General features: G+C 45.6%; 1 protein-coding gene across 1 annotated transcript in view; it reads right to left on the bottom strand.

The window, feature by feature from the left end:
• Positions 1–2,148: 2,148 nt before the first annotated feature.
• The window catches only part of nat8l (N-acetyltransferase 8-like), a 100,719-nt gene continuing 90,464 nt past the window's right edge, over positions 2,149–12,403 (bottom strand). Inside the window, exon 3 of the mRNA XM_060842707.1 lies at positions 2,149–2,516. Coding sequence (XP_060698690.1) covers positions 2,149–2,516 — 368 coding nt within the window. The remainder of the gene's footprint in view (positions 2,517–12,403) is intronic.

Genomic DNA, 12,403 nt, shown 5'->3' with positions numbered 1-12,403 from the left:
ATAGTTCCTGATCTCGGCTGGGCATCAGCCAAAGGTCAATCGACTATCACCCTCTTGCGCCTCCCAGTGGCCATCTTAGGTTCAGGCCAGACCACGATCCAGTGAAAGAGAGGGAGAGAGAGAGACTGAGGAGAGAAACAGAAGAGCCTTATTGTTACAAAAAAAAACAACTTGGAAACGAAACAAAAGTCATCGAGATTTCCCCATGAGTGGCACAAAATAAAACGAGTCCTCTCACCCGTGGAGTTGCTTGGCCACACGAGCTGTGGGACTATTGTAGACCAATATTGCGCTAGTTTTAGAACTGCAACAAACTCACCATCGCCAGCGAGGTATAATCTATGTACAGAAAATGACTAAAAAATAATTTGGACTGATGTGAGAGATCTTCACTACTTCAGATACACATTCGCTTGACCGTACATTAGAAGCCAAGAGATATTCATCGCCAGTAAAATACTATCTTTAAAAAAAGAAAATTTGACCATTGCCAACTCAACTTCGGTATCTTTCAGAAAACATCGGCGTAACAAAAATAAACAAAGCAACAAATCCTTGTCCATTAACCAGGAATGACTTTGTGAAAAAAGTATCTCTTCAGTTTTTTTTGTACACGTACATGTCTATTACAAAGTACTGATACTAAAGTCAACGAGAATCAGCATCTCTGAGAAAGTAACTGAAGTGCAGTTCCAGAAATTTGTTTTCATATATATATATATATATTTATATTTTGGACATCTCCCTTATTAAAACTAAAGTTCAGCTATCCCCTTGTTTGGAATTCAAGACAGACATTCAGCATGCAAAACAAAAAAAAAAGCTTTTAAGATATACACAGTTGTTACTTCATGATTAAGGAGTTATATCCTTTGTCATATTGTTCAGGCAGGCACTGTACAATACACTCAGGGTACAGACACATGCCAATTGCATTACTTCTGCATTCTACCAGTCACGAGGTTGATGTCATTAAAGCAACTACCATAGCAACACTAGCAAGGCAGCAGAGACCATTCACGACTATTATTAATTACTAATAATGAGATTTTTGTTTGTTTTTGCTTATGGATTTTGACTTTGCGATTGTATGTAATCTTTTTTATTGTTTGAAAGAGCCATTCTCCTTGATCCCTACTTGCCATGTCCGGACTCTGCCTGTGCCATTGATATGGTGGGGAGAAGGGTCAGGGAAGAGAAAGGGAGATGCATTTTCTTAGAAACCGCAGCCTCCCTCCTACTCTAATGACATCATTCAGCTCAAGCGCAAATTAAAAAATAAAACCCAGGAAACCAAACAAAAAAAACCTGCCAGTAGCATAGAATACTCCGGTTTGCATGCGGATGATTTACTCACTGTTACCCAGGAGAAAGGGAGGGGAGAAAGAACTCAATGATTATTTGACAATATGCAACGTTGAGTCAGGAGGTTTAAGTTGACCAAGTGCTGAAGGTAATGGGAGTAACAGTTGGATGCAGCTGGCTCTCACTCTCTCGAATTTAGCAGGTGCAGCACATCCAAAGGTTAAATTTCTTTCCTTTTTTCTTGAAAAACAACAAAAAACCTGCATGTTGGAGTCCAGGTGCACATGGATCAGGCCAAGGGGAGGAGTGCCATCACATTTGCAGCTCTTGCCTGTCTCAGCAGCATGGGGGCGAAATCAGTGCGTTTCCTTTCCAAACCACCCCCCCACCTCATCTCAAAGGCTGTTGGAGTAACGCTGGCATCGGAGGGAGGGGCATGCTTGTCTGTGTGGGGAGGGGAGAAGCTGGGCTGGGTAAGATTGACGGGGTGGGGGGGATGGTAGAAGGGGGAAAGAGCATTGATGAATGAGCATCACTGACAGGACATGCGAGCGCAACCCAAGCACGCTCGAGTCAGACCCCAAGGAGCACGTCCTTGGGAAACCCAGCCCCAATCCTACAGGCGGTGCGTATGTGTGTGAGAGAGGGAGGGAGAGACCGATGGTACTGGTGAAGGTCTAACAAGAGGAACATGGACCCAGCCATGCGCCCCACCAGCAGGGAACTGGCGGAACTCTGAGGGTTAGGGAGGAGAAATAAAATCGAGGTGTTACAAAGAGGGAGGGAGGTGTGGGCTGGCGGGAGAGTTACCCGGGGGGGGGGGGGGCGGTGGGGAGCCACTGTTTATTCCTCACGGACCAGGAGCCGGTAGCGGTGGTAACGAAGCTGGAAAAACATCTTCTCGAGGAAGGAGTGGCTCATGCCCGGCAGCACGTAATGTTCAGTGATGCCCACGTAGCGGAAGCCCAGTGACTCATACAGCTTGTGGGCGGCCGGTTTGACCGCGGTGGTCCCCAGCACCACCGCAGAGTAGCTGTTGAGCATGGCGAACTCCAGCACCCTGCGGCCCAGAGCCTTGGCGATGCCCTTGCCCCGCTGCTCAAAGTCCACCGACATGCGGCGCAGCTCCACCACGTTGTCCTCCTCGTTGCCCCTGGCCGCCACGATCCCCACGACATTGCCGTCCAGAACCGCCACCCAGAAGCAAGAACCTGCGGGCGAGACGGAAAGAGTGGGCTGAATATTATCGCACTCGGCCTGGGATCTCTCTTGACCAGGGGGGGGTAGATGTTGACTGGGTGATTCCATCCATTTAAAAGACAGACGAGGTTCAAGAGATGCCTGTTACACTCAGTCAAAATCTACCCTGATAACATCGCACCAATAAACAAGAAAAAAGAGGAAAATCCACCAGTTATTAGTGTCTGTCTATATACATATACACTAGCCACTTGGTTATTAATGTGAACATATTATAAATATTAAAAGGGCATAGATTTTACACAGAAATCAACGCATATACTTGAGAAAGCTACTCAGTAATATCTGGGGTATTTGAGTGAACATCCTCCTCCTTCCCCTTTTTCTCCCCCTCTCATCACCACATCTTTCCCAAATACTTTACTGCCTATTCAAGACTGATGTGGAGAGGCCGGTGTTGGACTGGGGTGGACAAAGTTAAAAATCACACAACACCAGGTTATAGTCCAACAGGTTTAGTTGGAAGCACTAGCTTTCGGAGCGATGCTCCTTTATCAGGTGATGAAGGAGCGACTCTCTGAAAGCTAGTGTACTTTCAATTAAACCTGTTCCTACTATAACATGGTGTTGTGTGATTTTTAACTTTATTCAAGACCGCACAGCACATTAGGAGCAAATTAGCATATACATGATCAGCACAGAGTCATAGAGATGTACAGCACAGAAACAGACCCTTCTTTTCCAACTTGTCCATGCTGACCAGATGTCCAAAACTAATCTCATCCCATTTTGCCAGCACTTGGTCTATATCTCTCTAAACCCTCCCTATTCATATACCCACCCTGATGCCTTTTAAATTGTACCAGCCTCCACCACTTCCTCTGGCAGCTCATTCCATACACGTACCACCCTCTGTGTGTAGGCCATTCGGCCCCTCAAGTTTGCGCCTCCATCAGGACCATGACTGATCTGATTGTTCCATATTCCTGCCCCTCCCCCTGAAACCCTCTCGCTTCATAAGAATCAGTCCACACTGGCCTCAGAAATATTGAAAACGATTGAGCTTCCATTATCTTTTCAGAAAGTGTTCCAAACACTTACAAAAGAAAAAAAAAAAAATTCTCCCCATTTCTGGTCTTAAATGGACCACCCCTTATTTTATTAAACAGCAACCCAGGGTTTCCTCGCACAAGAGGAATCATCCTTTCCATATCCGTGCAGTGAAGAGGATTTTAATACGGGGTGCATCCTCAGCTATTCAAGAAAGTAGTTCCTGAGATATTGGATGCACTGGCATAAGTCACCACACTCTTACCAGGTCATGGCACTGCTCGCTCATTGGAGAGGGAGAGACTGACGATCCTGGTTTAATCTGAGAGGGACTGCACTTCAGGTGAGGGGAGAGGTTGAGAAGGAAGCCCCTAGATAATAGTCCAGGAGACCTGAGATTCTGGGAATGTTCCAGGGTGGCACGGTGGCTCAGTGGTTAGCACTGCTGTGTCACAGTGCCAGGGACCTGGGTTCGATCCCAGCCTCGGGCAACTGTCTGTGTGGAGTTTGCACGTTCTCCCTGTGCATGGGTTTCCTCCCATTATCCAAAGATGTGCAGGTTGAATGAATTGGCCATGCTAAATTGCCCATTGTGTTCAGGGATGTGTAGGTTATGTGCATGAGTCAGGGTTAAATGTAGCATAATAGGGTAGGGGAATGGGTCTGGGTGGGTTACTCTTCAGAGGGTCGGTGTGAACTTGTTGGGCCAAAGGGCCTGTTTCCACACTGTAGGGAATCTAGGATTGAAAAACTGGCAATGGAGGACTTTTCTTTCAAGAATGGAGAGACAATAACGTAGCTGTAGGCCAGTTAACTTAATTAGAATTAGCTTCATTGTCACAATGTACTGATGAGGAAAATATTGGTCTGTTATAAAGGATGTAATGGCAGAGCATTAAGAAATATAAAATATGATCAAGCATGGCTTCATGAACAGGAAACCATATCTGACACTTTTACAGAATTCATTAAAAGGAAGTAACAAGCAGGGTAGACACAGGAGAAGCAGTGGGTGTCACTTATTTGAATTTTCAAAAGACACTTATAAAGGTACCGCACATGAAGCTACTTAATAAGATAAGAGCCTATTGTGATGGAAGCAATATTAGATTTGATTAGATTCGATTAGAATACTTACAGTGTGGAAACAGGCCCTTCAGCCCAACAACCTCTCCTCATACAGGCCCAACCCATCCATACCTAGTACCACTGAAGTCAACCTGCTCTGGACAACCTACATTGTCAGTATATCTTTCCCAAAATAAGGGGCCCAAACATATGATCTATATAATTTTAACAAAGCTTTCCTACTTTAATATTCCGTTCTCTTTGAAATAAAGGCCAACATGTTATTTATCTTCCCAATTCGCAAATCCCTCTGTTCTATGGTTTCTGCAGCCTTTCTACATTTAAATAATATTCAGCTCCTCTAATCTTCTGACCCTCTGAAGAGCAACCCACCCAGACCCATTCCCCTACATTTACCCCTACACCTAACACCATGGGCAATTTAGCATGGCCGATTCACCTGACCTGCACATCTTTGGACTGTGGGAGGGAACCAGAGCACCCGGAGGAAACCCACGCAGACTCGGGGAGACTGTACAAACTCCACACAGTCAGTCGCCTGAGGCGGGAATTGAACCCGAGCCTCTGGCGATTAGCATGGAGAGAGGAATGGCTGACTGATAGAAAACCGAGAGCTGGCGGTAAGGCGGGCCGTTTTCAGGATGTCAACCTGTAACTTGTGGAGTGGCACAAGAGTCAGTGCTGGGACCACATTTATTTACAATATTTATTCATGGCTTGCATGAGGAAAGTGAGTGTGCTGTAGCCATGTTTTTGTCTAACACAAAAATGGGTGGGAAGGCCAGTGGTGGATATGATACGCTGAGTGCACAGAGGAATATGGACAGGCTAAACTTAGCTTGATGAATATAATGTGGGGAAATGTGAGGTTATGCACTTTGGTCAGAAGATTAGAGGAGCTGAATATTATTTAAATGGAGAAAGGCTGCAGAAACCATAGAATAGAGGGAATTGCAAATTGGGAAGATAAATAAAATGTTGGCCTTTATTTAAGAGAACGGAATATTAAAGTAGGGAAGCTTTGTTAAAATTATACAAGGCATTAGTCAGATCATAGGTTCGGGCCCCTTATTTTGGGAAAGATATACTGACAATGTAGGTTGTCCAGAGAGGTTGACTACAGTGGTACCAGGTATGGAAGGGTTGGGCCTGTATGAGGAGAGGTTGAATAGGTTGGGCCTGTACTCATTGGACTGTAGAAGAATGAGGGGTGACCTTATTGAAACATATTGGGGACTTGACAGCGGAGATGCGGAGAGGTTGCTTCTGCATTGGGAGCATCTAAAACCAGGAGGAATAATCTCAGCGTAAGGGGCTGCGCATTTAAGACAAAGGTGAGGAGAAATTTCTTCTCTCAGAGGGGAGTGGACCTGTATAATTGTAGAGGGCTGTTGAGGCTGGGTCATTAAGTAGCCGGATTTTTATTCAGTTAAGGAATCCAGGGGAAAAGGCAGGAAAGTGGAGCTGAGGATCATCACCGTGGGGTGGCACGGTGGCACAGTGGTTAGCACTGCTGCCTCACAGTGCCAGAGACCTGGGTTCAATTCCTGACTCAGGCGACTGACTGGAGTTTGCACGTTCTCCCCGTGTCTGCGTGGGTTTCCTCCGGGTGCTCCGGTTTCCTCCCACAGTCACAAAGATGTGCGGGTCAGGTGAATTGGCCATGCTAAATTGCCCGTAGTGTTAGGTAAAGGGGTAAATGTAGGGGTATGGGTGGGTTGCGCTTCGGCGGGGCGGTGTGGACTTGATGGGCCAAAGGGCCAGTTTCCACACTGTATGTAATCTAATCAGAACAGCCACAGGCTCACTGAATGGCAGAGCATGCTCGATAGATTGAATGGCCGACTGATGCTCCAACATTTTATGGTCATACATTTCAACTCTGCCATCCCTCTACAGTTAAACATTTTTATTATATAACCTATATTTCATTTACATTTCTTTATAAACTATCGCTTGGTAGTACAGAACTTGAGTATTGCTGGTTAAAAAAAAAGACATCTTGCTGAAATGTTTCACCCAGCTCTCAGCAGGACAGATGCCAAGAATACCACATCTCCATGGGAACAATAACTTCTACTGGATGAGAAATAGGATGCTGACTGGTTGGCTAATAGACTCTGATTGGTGTATTTTCATACAACTCCAAAGGAGAGCAATGTTCAATGTTTGACTGCATGGCTTTCAGCTTTTAGCTGCTTTTATTCTTTTAAATGATTGTAAGTTAACAAAAGAATACAAGTTAAATTAACTCAGTACTAATCAAACAAATACGGAAAGTACAAGCTTTCATACTGAGCAAACCGACAGAGTACAGCTCTTTGTCTGGAACAAGAGTTTAGCTTCATTGAGCTGAAAATGTTCAAGGCTTCAAACAAATGGAGTGAGTACAGGTTTTCATGTAAAACAACAGGAATATCTTGATAGAGTGAACAGAGAGAAACTATTCCCAATGGGTCAAGGATTCAGAATCATAGATACCAGCTGAAGATCATTGAATCCCTAAAGTATGGAAGCAGGCCATCTGGCTCATCAAGACCACCCTGACCCTCCAAATAGCATCTCACTCAAGCACCCACCCCCCACTCCCCCACACAATCCTGCATTTCCCATTGCTAACCCACACATCTTTGGACTGTGGGAGGAAACCAGAGCTTCTAGAGGAAACCCATGCAGACACAGGGAGAATGTACCATCTCCTCACAGACAGTCACCCATGGGTGGAATTGACCCCGGGTCCCTGGCGCTGTGAGGCAGCAGTGCCCACCACTGAGCCACCATGTCACCTCTAAATTGGCAAAAGAACAGAAGGTGGGCTGTGGAAAGCCCTGGTTGCTCAGGCAATGGTTAAAATCTGGACTGCACGGCCCGAGAGTGTGGTGGAGGACGATGTAACTGTGATTTCCAGAAACCAGAGTTACAGAAGCACCTGAAGAGAAAACAAAGAGATTGAGTTGTTGTGGGGGGGGGGGAGTGGGAGTACAGTGATGGAGTCAACTCCTGAAAAGGGCTAGCAGAGAAACGATGTGCTGAGTGGCCTTCTTTGGGGTGGGGGAAGGATGGGATCTTCTGGCTCATGGGAGCTGTCCTGTATACAAGCTGCCCCTTTGTCAGTGACTCTATAAGTTCCACATCCTTAAACACCTGCACAATTCCGTCTTTAAATGATTTATTGAACCGATCAGCATATCAGGTGAAGACACCAATTCTCCAAAGGAGGATTGTCTTCCTCATCTCTGTTCTTGATCTTCTTCTAATTGTTTTCAATTTCTGACCTCATTCACCAAAGGGAATACTTTCTCCTTCCTTACTCAACTAAAATCCCACAGCATCTTGAAAGTTTCCCTGGGGTCACCTTTTAACCCTCACTAAAGGTTTCACTTTACCAGCCTCTCCTCGTAATTGCACACTCTCATTCCTACAAAAAGCTCACATAAACCCTCTCTCCATGGCATTTACATTTTTCTTGAAGTGTGGTGCCCAGATCTTTCCCCATTGCTCTAATTGTAATCCAGTCAGTGAGTTACCAAGACTCGGAACAAAATATTGTCACTTTATTCTTCCATTTGTGAAGCCAATAAACACAAATTTTGCTCAAAATCCGAGAATTTCTTTTATTAACTCATGGGATTTGGTGTCGCTGGCTGGGCCAACATTTATTGTCCATCCCTAGTCGCCCCTGAAGAAGGTGGTGGTGGGCTGCCTTCTTGAACTGCTGTAATCCAGGTGCTGGAGGTAGACCTAGAATGCTGTCAGGGGAGAATTCCAAGATTTCCAACCTATGAACTGAAGGAATGGTGACATATTTCTAATTCAGAATGGTGAGTGACTTGGAGGGGAACTTGCAGGGGGTGGGGTTCCCGTGTAACTGCTGCCCTTGTCCTTCTCGATGAGAGTGGTCGTGGGTTTGGAAGGTGCTGTCTGAGGATCTTTGGTGAATTACTGCAGTTCACCTTGAAGATAGTACAGACTGCTGCTACTGAGCGTTGGTGGTGGATGGAGTGGATGTTTGTGGATGTGGTGCCAATCAAGAGGGCTACTTTGTCCTGGATCATGTCAAGCTTCTTGAGTCTTGTTGGAGCTGCACCCATCCAGGCAAGTGGAGAGTATTCCATCACACTCCTGACTTATTCCTGGTAGATGATGGGAGAAAGAGAGGACTGCTGATGCTGGAAATCAGAGTCAAAAAGTGTGATGCTGGAAAAGCACAGTTGGTTATGCAACCTCCGAGGAGCAGGACAGTTGACATTTCGAGCATAAGCTCTTCATCAGGAATGTAGATGGTGGATGGGCTTTGGGGAGTCGGGAGGTGAGTTAATCGCTGCAATATTCCTAGCCTCTGACCTGCTCTTGCAGCCACAGTGTTTATGTGGTGAGTCCAGTTGAGTTTCAGCTCAAAGGTGATCCCATGGATGTTTATACTGGGAGATTCAGTGATGTAACGCCATTGAATGTCAAGGAGCGGTAGATTGTCTCTTATCGGAGGTAGTCATTGCCCGGCTTTTGTCTGGCATGAATATAACTTGCCACTTTTCAGCTAAAGTTTGGAAATTGTCCAGGTCTTGTTGCATTTATGATTTGGAGATGCCGGTGTTGGACTGGGGTGTACAAAGTTAAAAATCACACAACACCAGGTTATAGTCCAACAAGTGTAATTGGAAGGACACTAGCTTTCGGAGCGTAGTGGCCATCTGATGAAGGAGCAGTGCTCCGAAAGCTAGTGCTTCCAATTAAACCTGTTGGACTATAACCTGGTGTTGTGTGATTTTTAACCTTGTTGCATTTGAACATGGACTGCTTCAGTCTCTGAGGTGGGGGTTGTGAATGGTGCTGAACATGGTACAATCATCGGCGAACATCCCTATTTCTGACCTTACAATGAGGGAAAGTCATTGCTGAAGCATTGATGAAGGTCTTGGGGCCAAGGATGTCCTCCCGAACAGTCCTTTGGGTCACCTACTCCCCACTGACTGCAGATGTCCACTAACATCTTCAGGGTGATTAGGGATGGACAATATCTACTGGCCTGGCAGTGACACCCATATCCTGTAAATGAACATAAATAAAAAATGCTTTGCAAATCTCTCACCTCGAAGGTTTTGAACATAAACACATTTCTCTGCTCATCGATACTCTTCAGCTATTTATAGGGAGATCTCTTTATATGCCATCTTCTCGCAATGCATCAACATTACACTTCCTCACTTATCCCCCATGTGCTGTGTTTTCACCACCTCGTGTGTAATATTGCAAAGCTTCTCGCTACCCTGATCGGGAATCGTGTATCATTTTCTAACTTTGTAATATAGCTTGCTCCGTCCAAGTCTCGGAGTTTATTAAAATCACTGAGGAAGGCGTTTCACTTTTCATTCCTTTCCCAGCATTGCTTTCGGCTTTTGAACCTACACTCACTCTCCCATCCCTTAAGTCCCTCCCTTAGGTGTTAGCGTTTCTGGTTCTGTCGAGCTACAATTCCCTGCATTTTATACTGGCCTCCTCTCCTCCAGAACTGGTCCCAATGCACTCCCCACTCATCAGATAGGCATTCAACTGCTCCATCCTCCCATTCCAATTACTCATTAGCCTGTTAGGAACTATCCAGACACTGCTACACCAAAGTTCCTCCAGTCAATGTTTATTTCCAACACCCTAAAAATCTTTCTCGGGGTTCTCATCCAACTTATTACCCATGTCGTTGGCACCAATCTTCTTGACCACTCCTCTACCCCATTCCTCCTGGTCCTTAAATACCCTGCAGCCATTCAGTGATCTCCTTGACCCTGGCCCCAGGGAGGCAACACATCATCCTGGCGTCACATCAGCAGCTGCAGAAATACATGTCTGTTCCCCTGACTATTAAACCTCCTGTAGCTATAGCTTTCCTGACCTTCCTCCATCCCGTCATCCGCCACCCCCCCCCCCCCACTCACCTCACTTCCCATGTTGCTGCAGACCTCTCCCTGGCTGTCTCCCACAAGAGGAACCACTACCCTCAGTGACTACAAAGAGTGCCCTCAGAGGGGACTCCTGTACAACCGCACGGTCTTTATTTCAATCAACCAGATTGGAGTCCAGGCCTTTGGGCCTAGCAACCAGACTGGAATCCAGGCCTTTGGGCCTAGCAACCAGACTGGAATCCAGGCCTTTAGGCCTAGCAACCAGACTGGAATCCAGGCCTAAGGCCAAGCAAACAGACTAGAATCTAGGTCTTTAGGCCTAGCAAACAGACTGGAATCCAGGCCTTTAGGCCTAGCAACCAGACTGGAATCCAGGCCTTTAGGCCTAGCAACCAGACTGGAATCCAGGCCTAAGGCCAAGCAAACAGACTAGAATCTAGGTCTTTAGGCCTAGCAAACAGACTGGAGTCTAGGCCTTTAGGCCTAAGGCCAAATGAACAGACTGGAGTCCAGGTCTAAGGCCTAACACACAGACTGGAATCCAGGCTTTTGCTAACAGCCCTGGCTCAGCTGGCTACCCTGCAATTGTTGAGTCAGAGGATTTTGACAATACTTAAAGCCAACTCTCCTGCTACAGCACTGATGGATGAGGCAGCACTGCACTGTTAGGGAGACAGTCATATGGATGTGATGGTAAACTGTGGCCCAGTCTGACTGCTCATGTGGATGTAATTTTGAAGACAAGTATAAATCATCCCGATGGTTTCCCAGCCAATATTTATACTTCAATTTGTTGTGGAACAAAATATCCAATCATTATCACACATTGCTGCACGTTGGAGCTTGCTCTGTGTACACTGGCTGTCATATTTCCTAGTTCACTGCCGTCAGGATATTTCAAAGGTTCTTTAAAAGTTGCAAAACCATTAAAGGTGCCATACAAATGTAAGTCTTTTCCTTTTCTCCCCCCTGCAATCTAATTGGATGAATGAATATAAACTTTCACTTCAGAGAAACTCAGTGTCGATCTTCGCTTCTTATGAAGTGAAGTATCGGGTGACAATGTTTTAAATCCAATCATTTTTAGGAGTGAACGTAAGTCCTGAGACTCCCTATGAGGGTCAAGAAACAATGATTGAAAGTTTTGAGGTTAGGGATGTGAATTAGAAATATACTTTCACTCAGCAGGGGATAATGTCTTGGAATTTACTGTCTACATGGGATGGGGGGAGGTCTAACCGGAGATTCTTAATTGGAAATCAGATGGGAAATAAACTGCAAAGCTACAGGGATTGAGTTGGGGAGAGGAAGTGGGACTGATGAATGCTCCCCAGAGAGTGGGCATGGAATTGATGGGCCGATTGGTCTTCTTGTGTGCCGTAATGGCTCTGTCACACTGTTGGCAGGTAACATTCAGACCTGATACTCGAGTGAGTATAATGGGCTGGCAGATTTTTAATTTTATTTGGAGTTGCTAACCAATATAGAAATAAAAGAGGAAAATTGGTCATCAGCTCAGCCAAGTCCTTGCCAATGCGACTCACCAACAGTGTGACCTGGAAAAGCCCAGGTTTGTTTGTCAGCACTGAATGAATAATGACTACGTAAAATACCTGTGAACTGATGATAAAAGAGAAAGATCAGGCTCCAGAACTTGTTCCATTGGAGACACGAGTTCTGTCCCAGGAAGAATCCTTTTAGGTAGGGAGGTATTCAGGGTTTTCCACTCCTGTGCTCATCAACCTCTCATTTTCCATTCATCTGTTTCAAAGAACAGGGATCAGGGGCTGTAAGCACAGAATCAGAAAACCTTTTGTCAGCTCGTTCTGAGGCACACATGAAATTGGTTTAATTTTCACCAA

This window comes from Hemiscyllium ocellatum, chromosome 2 (assembly GCF_020745735.1).
Source record: "Hemiscyllium ocellatum isolate sHemOce1 chromosome 2, sHemOce1.pat.X.cur, whole genome shotgun sequence".
In the NCBI taxonomy this organism is placed as follows: domain Eukaryota; kingdom Metazoa; phylum Chordata; class Chondrichthyes; order Orectolobiformes; family Hemiscylliidae; genus Hemiscyllium; species Hemiscyllium ocellatum.
This window is presented reverse-complemented; position numbering and strand designations above follow the sequence as displayed.